General features: G+C 39.3%; 3 protein-coding genes across 4 annotated transcripts in view; 1 reads left to right on the forward strand and 2 right to left on the reverse strand.

The window, feature by feature from the left end:
* Positions 1-10,523, forward strand: part of LOC134619265 (uncharacterized) — a 35,329-nt gene extending 24,806 nt beyond the window's left edge. The window contains 5 exon segments of the mRNA XM_065469666.1: positions 9,273-9,584; positions 9,718-9,844; positions 9,950-10,068; positions 10,198-10,244; positions 10,365-10,523. Of these exon segments, the coding sequence (XP_065325738.1) occupies positions 9,273-9,584; positions 9,718-9,844; positions 9,950-10,068; positions 10,198-10,244; positions 10,365-10,523 (764 nt within the window).
* Positions 10,524-11,351: 828 nt separating this feature from the next.
* LOC134618374 (pepsin A-like) lies at positions 11,352-14,052 on the reverse strand. Of its 2 annotated transcripts, none has more exons than XM_063463741.2 (9): positions 13,994-14,052; positions 13,647-13,788; positions 13,377-13,494; positions 12,744-12,862; positions 12,443-12,639; positions 12,126-12,242; positions 11,883-12,027; positions 11,586-11,684; positions 11,352-11,489 (listed from the first exon to the last, which is right to left on the reverse strand). In XM_063463741.2, the coding sequence occupies exons 1-9, from the start codon at positions 14,050-14,052 to the stop codon at positions 11,352-11,354; spliced, it is 1,134 nt and encodes a 377-aa protein (XP_063319811.1). The 2 variants fall into 2 exon arrangements, with proteins under 2 accessions (XP_063319811.1, XP_063319810.1); XM_063463740.1 differs by having other exon boundaries at positions 11,586-11,677; positions 11,879-12,027; positions 13,994-14,049.
* A 1,911-nt stretch (positions 14,053-15,963) lies between these two features.
* prok1 (prokineticin 1) lies at positions 15,964-17,412 on the reverse strand. Its single transcript, XM_063465363.1, has 3 exons — positions 17,335-17,412; positions 16,466-16,591; positions 15,964-16,083 (listed from the first exon to the last, which is right to left on the reverse strand). The coding sequence occupies exons 1-3, from the start codon at positions 17,410-17,412 to the stop codon at positions 15,964-15,966; spliced, it is 324 nt and encodes a 107-aa protein (XP_063321433.1).
* Between the last annotated feature and the right edge of the window lie 933 nt (positions 17,413-18,345).

An 18,345-nucleotide genomic window follows, 5' to 3' on the forward strand; every position in this document is an offset into this window, starting at 1 on the left:
AGCCTGAACCAATCACTGACGCTGGGCTTACAGAAGCTCAAAGTCAGCCATCAACCTCTAAAAACTTACAGGAGGAGTCTGAGAAAATTGTCAGAGACTTCAGTAACTGTCTGTTAGATAAGCTCCTCGAGAAATGCAGTTTCGACACAAAGACTCTGAATATAGAAAAATACGAAGCCATCACCAGGCATCTTACAGATCTGCTTCTAGATAAGGTCAGAATCCCAGAATATCTGAGTGCTCTTAAAAATAACAAACAGCGGATTCTAAAGAAAATGAGTAAAGCCCTTATAAAGGAGCTTGACTCTGCAGATCAGTTTGTACATTCGGCTCTTACACCAGATGATTACACTTTTGATGAACTTTTTCTGGGTCTCCTGGAAATGATTATTGAGGTTGTACTCAATCCCCCATTGAAGTCTAAAATTACTAGGTTCTTTCGAGCAGTGGGAAAAGTTTTAACGAAGCCGTTTAGGAGCTGCTTTAAGGGCAGCAGTGATGACTAAAAGACCAGCTTGACTTTTCCCCCCACTACTATGCTTCTTTAAAGATCTCGAAGCATTTAATAATTTATTCAAAAACAATGTAATTGGCCAACAGAAGTATACTTCATCTTGTCTCCCTATATTGTCTCTCCATCACCCCCAACTGGTCGCAGCAGATGGCCGCCCCTTCTTGAGCCTGGTTCTGCTGGAGGTTTCTCCTTATAAAAGGGAGTTTTTCCTCTCCACTGTCGCCTAGTGCTTGCTCAAAGGGGATCTTTTGATTGTTGGGTTTTTTCCTGCTAATACTGTAGGGTTTTCACCTTACATTATAAAGCACCTTGGGGAGACTCTTGTTTTGCCGTGATGCTATATAATCTTAAATTTAACTGAATTTTAAAATCATCTATTATAGCATCAAAGTAAAACAAAATGACATTTTAAAAAAACCTGACATAAAAAATAGATTTACCATCAAATAAAAATCCTAATCTCAAACATATTCTGATTTTTCTTGTGTTTTATTGTGTTGTCAAGTATGAAAAAACAATGTTGCATTTGTGCACTCTGGTCATGAGTACTGGTATTGTATTAGAGCAGAATTTAGAGTAGAATTTGATAAAGGTGGTTTGGGTATGAGATGAACACAATTCATGAAACCATTAAATGTTGTTATTATAGACACTAAGTGAATATCTGTGGTAAGTTTAACAGTTTTAGGCACATTTCTGCACATAGAATGATCCAGAATGGAAAGTCTAAAGCAAAAAGCCTGAGTGAGGTGGACATTCTCATCATGGTCTCCAAGGCCTCCTTTATGACTTGCCATTTTCTGTCCCTCTCCTCCTTCTTGCTGTTTCCTGGGTCCTCACCCTCCAAACTCCATATACCTGGAGGTTAAGGAAGACCTTCAGTTGATTCCGGATCACTGAAATAACTGTATTTGTGAAGCTGCCTCTGTTTGCTTGTATGTTTGCTCTGTTTTAATCTTTGAGTTTAACTAACCTGTTTTCTCTTCTGTGCAGAAGTCTAAAAGAAATCTGAGAGACTTCTGAGAGAGAGAGAGCGAGCGAGAGAGAGAGAGAGAGGGAATCCTGTGGAGAAAAGGAATTGTAAACCCAGGCGATTTCACTAACTGGAAACTTTTTGCCTCGATCTTTGTGAAACACTGTTGTAAACAAACCTGCAACTTCACAGAACTTCAGGTTTCTGTTTCCTCATCAATTTAAGAAACATCTTGCGGATTAAAAGAGATATATAACTGAATGTCATCTGCAGAGCAGTAAACATTCTCAGAGCTTCTCCGTGGACAGATCCCCAGTCTTCCCCAAGAGTTGAAGATGATTTTCACTGGGAGCAACCAGGATGAACAGGATTAGAAATGAGTACATCAGAGAGACAGCTCAGCGGTTTGGAGACCAAGTTAGAGATGCAAGCCTGAGATGCTCTGGACATGTGCAGAAGAGGGAAAATTGATATAGTGGACAAAGAATGCCAAATATGAGCGTGTCAGGTATGGAGGAAAAGAGAAATATAACAGGGAAGATTCATGGATATAGTGAAGGACATGAAAGACAGTTGTTTGACACATGAGGCAGCTAGGGATGGGAAAGATGCAGGCAGATGATCCACTGTGGTGACCACCTTAAGTAAGCAATGGAAAGAAGATGACTCATGTATGAGAACTGACTTTAACATCATAAGTTCATGTTGTTCTAGTTCTCAAATGTGTGGATTTGCTGCTGTGCAATCTGCACTTTTTCTAATACTTTGAGGTCTTAATTCTTTGCTTTGATCATTGGGAAACTTTAACAGGTGTAAAAGCAGTCTACTTACCCCTTGTATGTCCCATCAGCTGGAATTCACATATATTTAGAGAAGGATGACCAAAATTGTCAGACTTCAATTACTCTTTAAGGAATGAAAAATAATAACAAAAATAATAAAAAAACACTTGAGAGGTTTAATTTGTTTATTTTTATTTGTTTTTCACCTGTTGTACATGTAGTGGAAAATGATTCTTTGCAAAAACTGACAATGCTGAAAAAGCCTGGAGGTTGTGTTCTTTTGCAGGAAAAAATTAATGCTTTCTGAATTAGGGTTATGATCAAATTGTAATGCTTTTTAAATCTTGCTTGAGTCAATACCTACTAGACTGCAGTACTCTAAACCTTCATTCATGTAATTTAAAGTACCACATGGGTTGACACACTGAACAAAACATTGATTTGAGGAGAAATGTACAGCTTTCACACACATACGATGCCACCTGACATAACTCTCACATTATTTAATTTTTTAAATTGCCTTTTAAAGTATTAACCTAAAACAACAAAAGGAACGGGAGGCAAATGTATATACAATGAAGTGTCAATTCCATGTGCATGTAGCAGAAATACAGCTGATCTGTAAACCTGGACCTGCATTTTAGCTGAGCCATATGTTCCAGTAATAGTTGAGGTCTTTCTTGAATGCAAGGTAAATTTGGGGTGGTATGCATGCACAAATTAACTGATCCGCTGTACAAGAACCACTAAAAGATCCCGCCACATATCATTTTGGGGTGCAATAAGACACCACATGCACGTCTTTGTACCAGGTCTCTTGATTCTACAAATGCTATGTGATCTGCTCTGTGATCTTTGAGAGTGACATCATAATTAAATGGCTACAACCCTGCTTCTTAAACAAACTGACACAATGTGCTTTAAGTGACGCAAATTCTAGAAAAGCTAATGTGGAATGCTTAAAATCACTTTTTTCAAGCCTGTTTTAAAACAGCTTTTTTAAAGCTAATACTCCAATACAATAGTAATACTGGGAAAATGTCGGTTGCTGTGATCGTATGCCTGTCCATACCTGCTGTGAAAACATCCATTCTACACTCATCATAATGTAAGTAAGCAGGGGGCTTCTTTCGTTCTAAATTGTTTAGTTAGTAGGGAAGTTACGTCTGTGTCAAGGCCTTTGTCCTTCTTCAGAATGTCATTTAACCAAATACAACTGAAGCCCCCTTTCTCTTAAACAACGTTACTCCCTCGTTATGTGATTCAAGCTTTTGAAAACACATTATAGAATTCCAGGCAGTGTTTTACGTGATCTGGGTCTAAAGTCATTCCAAGGAGAATGCAAGCACATTATGGAGCCCCTAAAAATGTTAAAATTATCAGCATTTTGTGAGCATGTGACATCTTCGCAAAACAATCGCAGAGTGGATGGGTAGTTTCATAAACACACACACACACACACACACACACACACACACACACACACTGGACCTCATACTTGTATTCTGCAATTGTTACATGATTACGTTCACATTCTCACTGATATATCACAGCAGGGCTGTTGTAGAGTGAATGACCAGCAGATGTCAGTATTTCCAAATGAGCTGTTGAATGGGGCTTTGTGTGATCTGTGTTTTGGCGAAGCAATTGGCTGCAAAGATTCGACATATTCACAGGGTTTTATCATAGCATCACTAGTACTGTAGTTAGTGTAATGACACCCGATTACAGAAAATGCAAGGTGAATGAATGTGAAACATATAGTCACATCAGACTACCGCAAAACAAATGCAAAAACAAAACAAACAAAAAAAAGATCACGTGAATGTTTCCACGATCAAAAGAAGAAAAGCTTGTTCAGTGATCACTCGGGAGATCCGGGAGTGCTTTACTACTATTGTTTAGTTGTTTAGTTGGTAAATCAAACTTTGTTTCATTTTTTCTCTCTAGGAGTTTATTCATCTCATATACCTGTTTTTAAGAAACTCTCATGTAGCTTTGGGTTTATGTCCAGGCTCAGTGGGCTTTATAAAATATCCCTTTCTTGTATTTTAAGTGATTTCATGTTTGTATGCCAGCTTTACTCACAGGAGTGTTCCAAGATTAATTTATCAAACCAACAAATTGTGCAAAAAATTGTATAAATAGTTTTGTGTATTAGAATGAATACATATCATACTGATACAATGCTTAAAACATTTATTAGACCAGCAGTCATTAATAACAGGAAAGCACAAATATTGTTTTTAAATCTGGCAAAAACTTGTTTAAAACTAAAAGTCAAAGTCATGGAACTGATCATCTTTTTATACCCATATTTTGGCCTGCACACTGGACCAGTCTGAGAATTCAGAAATTAATCAGACATAACATTCAATCACTAAAACTATTTTTTTCTAAAGCAAATTAAATAACTTCTTTAATATTTTTTCCTCTTTTTTTGGCAAATAGTAAATGTGAAAATTTGTGGATAACAAAAAATATTACATTGTATGAGGAGCTTATGGATGCTAGTAGATGAAATAGGTACTGTACACTTTTTTTTTTGCTTTGAATAAAATCTTATTAGAGTTTCTACCAAATTTGAAAATGTCCACAGTGTGTCAGAGAATAGAACTGAACTGAGATTTTTTGTTTAAAGTAAAAGAAGGAAAAGCATCATCCTCTTTCCTTGTAAACGTGCAGCTCAAGAACAAATTAGGCTGCAGCATTGTCCCCTGTAGTGATAGCACTAATCTAATGCATTTGAAAAACAATCATAATATCACAAGATTTAGCATCTCTTTTTTCTAATTCATAAAGAGGTTAATGGTTGTGTGTCTCTGTCATGGTTAGTCTATACCATAAATGAACTGCTCTGAAATTCATTTGTAACTGCACCAAGACCACCGTCTCAAAAAGCCCTTTTACATTAGTAACTAATCAGATCGACTCGCCACAGTTTGCCACAGTTTTCAGGGTTTTCCATTAGGTCACATTACCTGGTACTTAGTACTAAATGGTGCCTGCTTGGCCGGGCATCGAAGTGATCTGAGCAGGTACTAAAATGTGATGTAGTCAGACTGCATGCCACCAACTGATATATATATATATATATATATATATATATATATATATATATATATATATATATGTATATGTATATATATATATATATGGCTAGACCCCATGCTAAGCAAGCCTAACACAGACATGAGCGAGACAGATAAATATGAAGGCATGCCGACTCGGACATCGCCCGGATCAACAAGGTCTGCATCAGGTTTTGAGGAACCAGGGCACCCTGACGAGAAGTGGGCTACTGGAACAAGAAGGCATCGGTAAGCAAGAGACAAAAACAGGGCGTTGTTGGAATGCTACTGCGCAAGTGACCCTGGCAGAAGGGGTTACATCAATAGGATGAGAGACCTATGGATTCTTCGATACCCAACATCCACAAAGACGGCGAAACAACTACTAGCTCAGTGTTCCAACTAGAGATGGCACGATACCACTTTTTTATGTCCGATACCGATACCGATATCATAAATTTGGATATCTGCCGATACCGATATGAATCCGATATAGTGTGTTTTTTAATCAATAAAACTGTTTTTTAATATATTGCTGCATTTTGTATAAGTTTATACTCAAGTTTAAATAAACAACAACACTAAAGCTATTCTGTTATACCTGTATGTAAAAAATACACTGCACCCAAAATATTTCATAGTTCAGCAACACTGATCAATCTAATAAACTTAAACCTACTCCATCCTCCCTATTCTGGTATTTTAAAGAGTACTTAGCAGAAATATTAAGCAAACTAACAAATAGGGTTGCAAACTCCCAGCAAAAAAAAAAAAAAGGGAACCACCCCCCACCCTCCACCTCATGATGCCTAATCGATGTAATCAACTTTTATTTGATGCAGTGTGAAAAAAATGCACAGAATTAAATTATTTTTCAAGAATAATTAAATAGATTCAATATCTTTCTTCAACAGAATTGCAAACTGCACAGATGGTATCTTCCCAAAGGAAAAAGTACTATAGCTTAATAGGGTATATTAGACTTAATAGTTACTATATACAGTAATGGACTTCTATACATTTTACATCAGATTAAAACTTTGGGTGTAAGATTCAGATAATTATTTATTAAAAGCTAGACATTTTAAATGAGAATAAGAAAGATAAGTATGTCTTTGTGCCCCCTTTTCCCTGTTCATGCCCTATCGGCCCCCCTGGCTAAACTTTGCTAGATCCGCCCCTGCACAGTTACCAGCCGTCAGCTGCGTAGAAAAGGATCCTGGTCTAGAAAGTAATATTAAATAAATTCTAACAACAGCTTATCAAGCTTAAACGTGCTGCTGTTGTTCAGCCGCTGGTTTCTTCTTTCTGGTGCAAAGTGGGCCAAAAACAAAGAAGAGAGACAGAGTCGCGACAGAAAAGCCGATCAGCTGATCATTAAGCAGTTTCATGAAGTAGCGGCAGGAGAGGGAGTGAGAGAGAGAGGCAGTCGCTAAATATATCGGTTGTTAAGCTTAACGTGGGAATGCTTTACGAACATTCAGAGATGAACTTACACACTTGCTTTACTTCTCTCTGGGATAACTTCCTCGGAGATGAAATGCTGGTTTGCTAGCGAGGCTACAAATACACACAGCCGCTCTATCACGTGGCGCATACTGCTCCGACGTGCTACGGTTATGAGCCGAGTTACTCCATGTGGCAAGTTTTGTGAGGTGTTTTTTGATATTTAATGGATCGGATTACATTTTTTATTTCTCGCCGATATCCGATCCAGTAATTTAGGTCAGTATCGGACCGATACCGATACGTAATATCGGATCAGTCCATCTCTAGTTCCAACATTCGAAAGAAGGGACTGCTCTCACAGCTAGAGATTGACGTGGTACAAGTTAAATGCTACGGCAAGGGGGAGCCAGGACGCCAGGTCAGGGGGGAGATATCATGCACCCCCACCCAAGATTGGGTACCAAGCCACAAGTGCGATAGGAGAAGGATAGTTGAGTGCGAGAGGATCATATAGGATCATGGCCAAGCTTGAAACCTGGATCTCCCGTAGCCGGTTACCAAGACTACGTGAAGTACCCTCAGGAGGTCTGTTAGATGACGTTACGATACCTACAGACGATACCTACAGCCACCATTACCGAGACTAACAAGCTGATCTACAATACAGTGATCAGTGAGATGCTTGGCTACAAGTTGAACAGCCACAAGGGGCAGTACCCTCCATGGAGAAGGAGGCTAGAGGCTAAGATCAAGGTAGCACGGAGGGAGGTTAGCCAACTATCGGAGTTGCAGAAAGGTGCGATGAAGAAGGTGCCTAAGAAGTACAGGAAACTGTCCATACCTGAGGCCTTGGAAACTGCCAAGCAACGACTCACAGCCTTGGCCAGCCGCTTGAAGAGGTACACCAGAGAGATCGAAGGCAGGAGAATAAACCAGGTGTTCTCCAAGGTAACGGTGGTCCCAGTGGTAATCGGAGCACTTGGTGCAGTGACTCCCAAGCTAGGCTAGTGGCTCCAGCAGATCCTGGGAACAACATCGGAGATCTCTGTCCAGAAGAGCGCAGTCCTAGGAACAGCTAAGATACCCTCAAGCTCCCAGGCCTCTGGTACAGGACCCGAGCTTGAAGGATTGACCGCCCGCAGGGGCGAGCGGGGAATAATATATATATATATATACTTCAGTTAACAGAAGTCCGATGTGGTTTTCTTCTGCTGTAAAGAGTCTGATTCAAGGTTCGATGTCTTGTGCATTCAGAGATGCTTTTCTTCATATCTTGGTTGTAACACGTGGTTATTGGCGTTACTGTTGCTTTCTTTTCACCTTGAAGCAGTCTGGCCTTCTTCCTCTGACCTTTGATATCAGCAACACATTTTCTTCTGAAGAACCTCCGTTTACTGGATATTTTCTCTTACAGATGACTGTGTGGGAAATGCCAGTGGATCAGTGCTTTCTGAAATACTGAAACCAAAACCAACAACCACGCCACATTCAAAGTAAATGCTTGGTTTAAACTTCAGCAAGTATCCTTAAATTTCGACTGTACCATCCAAATGTCTCAGCAGAAATCGAAATATGTTTTCTCAATACTCTGTTTTCCAGCTTTGGTAAATATTTGTTTTAATGACCTCACAAAGTCACTGATAAGCATAGTTGTAGTTTATGACAGTATAACGTGTTAATGGAAATCACAGTACGTGGTAAAAATTTTTTAATAGTATTGGAGGCTGAATCACACGCGCACACACATACACACACACACACACACACACACACACACACACACACACACACGATGTAATAAACACAAATGTTGCATCAGAAGTGAACCAGTTCGGTTAGTCTCCTTGTGTCTTTGTCTGTGCAGTAAAATAAAATAAAGCTACCAACATATGTTTCATGTAGTTGGTTTTATTTTAATATTGTAATCATATAAAAAAGCAATGGTACATTTTGTGTTTTGCATGTCTCCCATTATAATTATAATCCAGATTTTAGTCATGCAACTTAATGAGCTGCTAAAGCGATCACATTCTTGTGTAAATGCAAAAACTATGAGACAAATGTTCGCTGTTGGATATGAGGTGAAAGCATTTTCATATTTCTTTTCCAGTGATATACCTTGACTCTCCGTGTGTCCATTTCCAATATGCAGACACATAACACAGTCAAAAAAAGAATCAGCCACAGAATTGTTGTGCCACAGACGTGTCCAGCAACTGTTCCCAAAGCCTCGTGAGGAGCACGTCTTTGTGCCTTCCAGCTGTTGCACAGACAACTTCCTCTTCTTTCCTCTTTAGGAGGAGCCTTCAATTCTGCAGCAAGAGTTCAAAACTAAAACTGTCCCAAAGTGCTGAGAATTAGCGAGCATCACAATGAAGATGAAGTTTTCCATTGTTTTTATTCTTTTAATAGGTATGAAAAAAAAGGCTATTCCACTTTTTCCAGTGTTTGAGAAGTTGTATTGACAACTGTTTGTTTTCCAGATATCTGTCTTCTAAAAGGCCAGGAGAGGATTAAAGAGTTCGAGCACATTTTCCTGAGACTCTCCTTTCCTTCATTTTACAACAGCTACAACAAGGCTTGCTGTAAACTGTATCCGGGAGGCTGCTACAGGCTGATGGACAGTTCAGGATATACCTGTGAACTTTTGAAAGGAAGAGTGACCAAAATTGAAAAAGATGGCTGGATTGAATTTAGAATATCAAATGTGCAATTTGTAGATGGAGGCTTTTACAGGTGTGTCGTGCTGGGAACCCCAAATCACATCTACAGGGACTATTATGTAGAAGTGTCTGGTGAGTATTCTTATAAACCTTTTGACAGGATGCTCTAAATGCATTTCATGCAACAGCTGTCGTTACTGTCATTGTTTATTAGCTGTATTTAAGCATGATTTTTATTTGACTTTGTTATTTCTGAAATTTGCAGAAGTTTCAGATCACTTCAGCCATTCACAGCCTCCAATCACAGGGACCACCAAAGCCCCCGGTACATCCACAGCACTTCCAGAGTCCACTAGACCTGCTTTAGCAGAGGACCACAGTGACAGCAACAGGTGGTCACTCCGCACATTGCATTTTTGTTGCTGCTCACTGGTCAAATTGTTCCTGTGTCTGAAACATGAATAGTTTTTTCATTTTTGTGCTCTGCTCCTCTTCAGAGTCTCCTGGAGTTTTAGTTTGCCGCTGGCTGTCATTGTGGCAATTACAGTGATGATGTTCATCAGTTCAGTGATTGGTGTTGTTTGCTGCAGAGTCAGGACAAAATCCAAACCGCTAGGTAAGCACTTTCCTGAAAACTGCTGTCGCAAAGCTCAGACTGTCTGCCAAAGTTTATGATAAAATATATTCTTTTTTTCCTCTTATAAAATGAGTAAATGATGTGAAGTTCTGTTGTTTTTCTTTGTAGACAAATATGGAGAAACTCACTGTGACTCACTGAACCAAGAAGCTTCGGTATGTGCTAAAGAGGGAACATGCAGTCGTTGTGACTCACTATCATGTTAAATGGGAGACATGTTTATGCTTTAAACTTCCTCTAAAACACTGTCTCTTGGCAAAATGTGTCTCTACTAGGAAACGAGTGGCATAGTCTACACAGTGGTGGATTTCAGGGCTCTGCAGAAGCCCGAAGAAGTGTATGCAAATGTGAGGATGCACAAAGCACCAACAGGAGCTGCTGACGAAGAGCATGCTGGGATGGTGGAATACTCCATACTGGCATTCCAACCGTGAATTTGAGTTACAGATTTTAATGTCTGATCCACTTTAATTCTTTTGTCAATGTTTTGTTGGAAAGTTTTTATGTATATGTCAGTTAACTGTGTAAATACTAAAAGATGTTTAACGATCAAGCAGAGACTGATTACTTCTACTTTGTTTTGATTCTTTTGTATCCCAAAACTTGAATGGACTGTAAAATCTGATATCTGATAATGTTTATAATAATGAGCTATAAATGGAGAAATATTGACAGTATAAGGAATGAAATTAAAACAGTTAACTCTGTCTCTGCAGTTAATGTGTGCTTTGTCTGTGTTTGAGACTTCCCCATTCTCATGTTCACAGGTTAAGATAGCAGCAGAGTTGTGAAATCGTGTCATCAGGTTATCATCTGTTCTATCAATGTTTGTCCTTATCAGCTTCTTCGATGTCAGTGGCAACCTGCCCTTTTTTCTTCTGAGAGCTGTTCGGTCATTTTTTTCTTAGCCTCTTGTCCTTACCATAAAAAAGTGAAAACTTTTAGATCCTTTGTAAAAGGTCGAGTGTATAAATGAACACACTGGACTGATTCTTGTTCCTGTGACATTTCAGCACAACACAGAAACACTTTATTCTACTGATGTGCGATAATAGTAGATAGCCATGCAAGTCCAGTTGACACAGACACATACATACACACACACACACAGAGAGAGAAATGCTATGCGTTGCTATAATCTGTTTAATGTAAAGGCAGCTACAACATGTTCACATGCACGTTTTCCACAAACTCCTGTTTGCATAAACTCTCCCATGCCATTAAAATACATGCTTGGAGTATTTATGAGATTACTGATTTCATTACGCTGACTTGGCCAGACCAATGTTCTGGGACTGGGCATTAAAGACGGCATAGTATTCCCGGATGAAAACATCTCCCAAGATCCAGAGCTGCGTGGTGCCACCCTGACCAAAGCCAGTCATACAACCAGAGGAGCTCTGTGGACAGGGGAGAAAGAAAAGATATATTTCTTCAAATCTTCATTATTGTATTGTTTTATTTGGTGCTGTGGTTGGCAGGATGGTCTTACTGACCTGAGAAACATAGGCAGATGCAGGGACTGTGAAGGCGTTTCCATTGAGAGTGAAGGTGACATCGGGCATGCTCGGGATGTTCTGGCAGTTCACTATAGCCTGTCAGCAGAACAAAGTCAGAGGCCATGAGGCAGAAGAAAATCTGTTTATTGGTATTTTACAGTTTTCCAACTGAAGCAACTATCCGAATCCCACTTAATTATTTTTATTTCAAAGTTCTGACGTCAGAGTCTTAAATGTCTGTTTACTCTGGGTTCAGAAAAAGGGGAAAATTTGTGTCATGATGGTATGACTCACATCTCCTGACTGGTCGGTTGAGGCTCCAACCCAGCTATTCAGATTGTTGATGTCAGTGGTTGGACCAACAATCTGGGAGGTGCCAGTGTCGATGATGGCCTGGCACCCGCCAGAGCAGGCTACAGTCTGCCCGTTGATGGTAACACTGTGAAGAGGAAAGTTGAATTACAGTCAAGCCAAGAAGTTTTATAACCTTGTGATTTTTTGTGTCTGATATGAAGCAATAAGCAAAGATGTTGGTACCTGTCCATGTTGATCTGCCAGTAGGTGGCAGAAGACAGAGGGATCCAGGTGATTGTTCCAGTGTAGTGGGTGCTGTCAGTACCACCAAAGACCACCTCACTGCCCTGTTCACTATTGCTAAGATGTTACACACACACACACACACACACACACACACACACACACACACACACACACACACACACACACACACACACACACACACACAGAGAGAGAGAGAGAGAGAGACATATCATAAATTCACAAAATATACTCAAAAAAAAAAAAAAACCCATAAAAGATTTTCCAGCCAACTGAATTCCATTTTATTTCAGTACCCGCTCAGGTAGACTGAGAAAATGGGCTCTGACACCAGCCCCTGAGTGATCATGTTGTTAAAAACTGGTACAACATTGTCAGAGGCGATGCTCTGGAAGGCCAGTCCTAAGATCCCATCAGCCTCCATGTAAGTCATGAAAGAAGCCTCTGTCTCACTCAATCCAAACACCTGCTTGGCCACAGAGATGCCGCCCACCTGGACATGCAAAACAGCTGTCACTCACAGTTCAGCAAACCACAGAGAGATGCCCATCTGAAGTCTAAATAGACTATGATTTTTGTTCCACAGGTTTTGGTTACCTGAACAGTGTCGCTGCCCAGTAACCCAGTCATGCTGCCAGTCCCGTACTGGATGGACAGAGACTCGTCATCTGACTGGAAGGTGGATGACTGTGATGGGTTGAATTGGTTGTGGTTCTCTGCAGAGGAATGCATTTTTAAGTTTTGCAATTTTATACAACTTGGATGTCTAGCATTTCAGTGATGGCAATGAGTGTTGTTCTGTTGGTAAAGTTACAACTAGAACAAGCTAGAAAGAATGTAAACCAAAGTAAACCAATTCATTATGTGGAGAATCAGAGTTGCAAGTGCAAATACTGCAGAAATCTCAGGTCACTGTGATAATCAAACTGTGCTGCTCTGTTATTATTGCTAAATGACTTCTACTAATGCTTGAAGGATTCCAGTGTTGCTAGTGGTCAAGTTCATCTAGGCTTGTATATTAATTTCGCCTCACGAGTTAAGAGCATATTTTCTGTTGGAAAAAAATTACATTGTGGATAAAATTCATGAATGAAAAAGAGCCTAAAATGAAAAAAGGATATTTTTGAACAGTATCTAATAGCGGAAGTACACATTTCTGTATGTTCAAACCATACTGGCCAGGTTGAACCATGTTGTCTGAGCTTCGGTAGTCATCATAGTGGCACTCACCACAGGCTGAACTGTTGCAATACACTGAAGGGACCCACAAGTTGGAGGAACCGGTGTCAAAAATGACAGAGAAGGACTGAGGAGGGGTTCCAATGGAGATGGTACCATAGTAAGACAACTAGAGGGACAGATAAAGAAGGCACATGTACACAGATGCAGATACAGATTTAAAAAGACTATTTTGAAAAGGTAAAGTAGCGTATTTCAATGACATGTAGTGTTTTCAACGACATGAACAAAATCTAAAGCTTTTTACTAATCTGGGCTTACGTCAGCGTCATTGGTCATGGACTCAGTGCCACTGCTGTAGAACTTGGCTGCTGGGTTGTATGGGTGCTTCCTCCTGTACTCCTCCCACAACCCTTTCTCTTTGAGGGTTTGCCTGGCAGATTTTCCCTTAATCAGGGGCATCCTACATGTAACAACGTGAGCAGAAAATCATGCAATGAGCAAGGCCGGCCTGAATTTTACAGCTGGAAAAATGTCTGTGAAATATTTAGGTGAGCAGGAGGACCTTTAGATTTCCTCGTAGGAACATGGAGAGTTTCACAATTTTTATGTACTTAATGTCAAATACATAAAACAAATAGAGAAACAACCAACCAAGTCAGACTTACTTATGGAGACATTCAGCGAAGGCCACGAGGGCAGCCAAAACGACGAGCCACTTCATCATGTCGCTGTCTTTACAGGTAGACTCAGATGAGTGAACGTCCAGTTGCTGAGGCCAGCCCTTATATACAACTAATCAAGGTTGTTTATCCGAAATGCCCTTTCCTATAAGCTGATATGAAAGATGGTGATAAGAAGCATATGATTTGGAAAACAGACTCTTATCTGGGAGCAAATATCCCATTAAGCTTGTGAACACTGAAAGTGTTTAGGAAGATTGTAAAAAAAAATGTTTTGTATCAACTTAAAAGTTGTAACTCTAAAAGTCAAACTTGAATTTACAGGGTATCTATTGAAAATGACAACTAACTTCCAAAGGATTGACTTTATTATTCGTCACATCATTTAAATACACTGTAAGTGTTAAACAGGTACACCAATGTGTTGGTGTGCAGATCAGGAGATATGATGTCCAGACCTTCTATTTAATACCAATATGTAAACTTTCCTCAAGGTTTCCAAAGATGTGAGCTTGAAACACTTGGAAAGGTTTATCTGATAACAATAAAACAAAGGTAGGACAAGCAAAGATGTAATTATGTGAAAGTGTGAGCCGTAAATTACAGAAGCTTGTTTCCACCACTGTATTTATTTGCTTATTTTGCCATCCATAAGTCAAAATTTCTCATTATTATCTCAAAATTTTGACTTAATAAACTGAAATTAGGGTTAGGTTTATGATTTAAACAAACTCTTTTTCCCAAATTTCATAAGCTCGCTGAAAAACAATAGCTGTTTTTCTGTACTACGCTGCAGTAACATTTAACAAATTGGTAGCATAAAGTATTGACACCCATTAGAAGTAGCAATTATAGTACTCCAATCAAAACATACTCAATTACAGTTAGCAAAATGTAATCCTACATTAAACAAATGACCTAAGTGGCTAGTATTTGAATTTATTCTGGTTTATTATTATTTGCTGTGCATTTATGTGTAAGTGGTGTTTTATGCTGTAGCTAAGGTTGCAGCTCTTTATATACTGTAACGCTGGGCTGTATTTGATGAGCATTATAAATGTTTTCTACATGATAACTCGGCCTAAAAAGTAAGTAGTTACTGCAGATGTCAAATAAATATAAGTAAAAAGGACAATATTTTACACAGTGGAGTATAAATATAAAGGACAAGTAGAGTAAGTAAAGGGCAGCACAAGTACCTCACAGCTGCAGGGTAATACCGGAGTACAGGTACTCCCAGTTCATAGCATCTCTGGTGATCTACGTATACTATTTTTTCCCTTAATGTTTTCCTGTTGTTAATTTTTTATTATTTAAAGCTTTTGAAGTCCACGTGCCAGGTCATGATTTCACACTGGACACGGAACATTTCAATTTAAGACAGAAGAAAAAAAGAACTACTAACGATTTAACATGAGGGAATTTCACCTTGACTCACGTATGCACTAATCAAAAATATTATACAAGGTCAGTTTGCTTGTGAAAGTATTTGCACTAAGATTCTGTTTATGACCGTTATCACACCGTGATTAAAACCAGTTGACATTTCCATTCCATATGGAACACAATGTTTTATGTAACAATATTAACTGAGCCATCTATAAAGCACAACTTTCTGTATATGTTTATTGACAGTAATACACGTCTCATGATAAATTAATATAAAATGAGCATGAAAGAAACAGCAGATGTGCTAACTTTCACAAATAACTCTCGGGGTAACATTTGGCTTGTTAAATTAAAGCTGTCTCATGTTTATTGTAGATCTTGTTGGTTACACTTCCCTGTTTCTTTTTATGTGCTTGTTGTGTGCATCAGTAGAACCCATACATTTTAGTGCATAGAGTACACAAATGAAAAATAAAGTCACTGAAGAAGATTTTGATCCGCAGGCCGTTCGGATTTCCACTCTGTTTTCTGTTGTGCTTGCATCATTCTGGGTGTTCACTCGTCCGTTAAAAGTCCATGTTTTTGAAGTCCTCAGTACACCTGTACTTGCTGTCAGCATACCTGGTGCACACCAAGTGGGGGAGACAGGGGCAGGTGTGATGTTGCCTTTTCCCTGGATAGGGTACCTGGAAGCGTGAAAAAGGGGAAAAGGAAAGTGGCTTTGGGGTAATCTGACAGCTTAAATCCTTTATGAGCTGACAACTGGAACTGCAGGCCCTAAAGCTTCTCTTAATCGGTCTGAGTTTCAGAGATGGATGTGGTGTTAGTAGAAGTAATCGTCGCCTGTTCCAGATAATCAAAGAGATATATGGCTCAGATGTGCTGAGTAGAATCAATACCCCCTGCACTTATCAGCAGCTTTTCTAAGGCTTCAGCCAGCTTGACAGCACTTGATACAATCAGAATTTCTTAAAACAGGAAAGAAGGATAAAAGTGTATGTGCCTATGTGCGTGTATGTGTGTGTAACACTGGAAGATTATTATAACTGACGTCACATTTACCCCCACCTTGTGGCTAAAGGGGTGGCACTCATCCCCTTCCACACCTCTTGGGACACACATCCTCAGACCCCTCAGCCATAGACTGACAGCACAGCAAAGGCCAAAACCACACTGCACATCTCTCTCACAAGCCTGCAGGAAAGATAGAAAGACAAGGTGGCAGAGGTCTAGACAAAATGTAATAAAAGCAATTCTATTGTTGCCAGTAAATCTGTTTCATCTTCATATATGGTAATGATATAGAGTTGATCTTTTCATATATATAATTTTTAGTTATTGTAATAGAGATACCCTCCCATGTTTGGACAGTGAAATCCATTTGATTTATTCCCTGTCATCTCCCTAACCCATTTACAAATGAATAGCATTCAGGGGGCTGAGATAATTTCCTCTGATTTTTCCAGTTAACTTCAAACGGGGGAGGATATGATCTGTCATTAGTCATTTATAATGAAATTTAACAATATTATCCAGAGAAGTGATGTGTTCAGTTTTCATCCACACACAAAAATATAAGTTAAAATAATTTAAAAGAAAAAAAAAAGAAAACACACACACACACATATATATAGATATATATATTGTATAATGCAGAACAAAAAAAGGATTTTGTGATGATGAAAATATAATGATAGAAACAGACATTTTAAATATTTTTATTGAATTTTTAAAAAAAAATTATTTCAATATACTAGTGCCCCATTCGTGGAATGGGGCACTGAACTGAAGCAACAGTTACAGTTATAATAGACACAATGTAAAATGCACTTTCAGTATGACAACACACAGATTGATGAGTTGATTAAAATATTGCTCTAGTCTGATAAATCAAAAACCTTAACATTGAGTTGCTCCATTAGAAATTTCCATCTTACCCCTGTGATAACAGCTCCTCTGCACCAGCTCCCAACAGACAACAGGAGGAAGGACAGCAGCACCTCCCTGAAACCCATGACAGCAACAGGAGAACTGGACTCTCTCAGCACCCCCAGCACCACACAACAACTGTGAACTGTCTCTGTGGCACACCAAGCTGGTTCCCCGACTCTTCAGCCACTCCTCAACGTTTACACAACTCCTTAGAGAAGGCAGCCTCCCTTTCTCCTTCTCTTTATCCACCTGTGACCCCCCCACCCAACACTCTCCCCTCCCTCTCTTCTTTCCTCCCTCCTCATGCCAGAAAAATCCCCCTTACACCCCTTCTGTCTGTCCACTCAGAAGCTCTGTCATCTCACCTATCCAGATGATGGCTTATGAAGACTCACTTTAGGGTTCGACTACATCGTCTCTGGACCGGGGCTGTAAGAGTTTCCACCAAGCTAACAAAAACAAAAGAACCAATTCAGTAGTTGATGAAATTTATACAAACTAAAATAAATGTGACATGTCTGTGGAAGAAAGGGCACAAGTCCTGAGCTATTTGTCAATCAGAAGTGATCAAGACAAAACAAATAAAAATCAAAGCCATCTAATGAGTTTACTGACATTACCACATTACTGACTTGTGGGTTGGTCTTCTGGTAAAACAGAAACGAGAACGCGATATTTCTTATTTATCACATTACTGTATGGTGTGTGTCATGATGCTATGTGTTTTAAAGAGGTTTAAATGAATGATTAAAACCTCGCACCACTCCTCGCTGAGACGTCGAAGCTACAGTGCCACTAAAGCGATATGAGAATAGGAATAATGAGTCTTAATGTCTCTGAATTATGGTAGTCAGGATCGCAATGATACAGCGACTCTGAGTCAGGTCTCTATTTCAGATCCAGCTCATTTGCAGATTTACTGCAGCTCTAACGTATAGGTCACGAATAACTGGATTTATACCAACCTCTGGTTGTACAAGATTAAAGATTTCCTGTGTGTGTGTGTGTGTGTGTGT

The sequence above is a fragment of the Pelmatolapia mariae genome, linkage group LG20 (assembly GCF_036321145.2).
Source record: "Pelmatolapia mariae isolate MD_Pm_ZW linkage group LG20, Pm_UMD_F_2, whole genome shotgun sequence".
NCBI classification, from domain to species: Eukaryota; Metazoa; Chordata; class Actinopteri; order Cichliformes; family Cichlidae; genus Pelmatolapia; species Pelmatolapia mariae.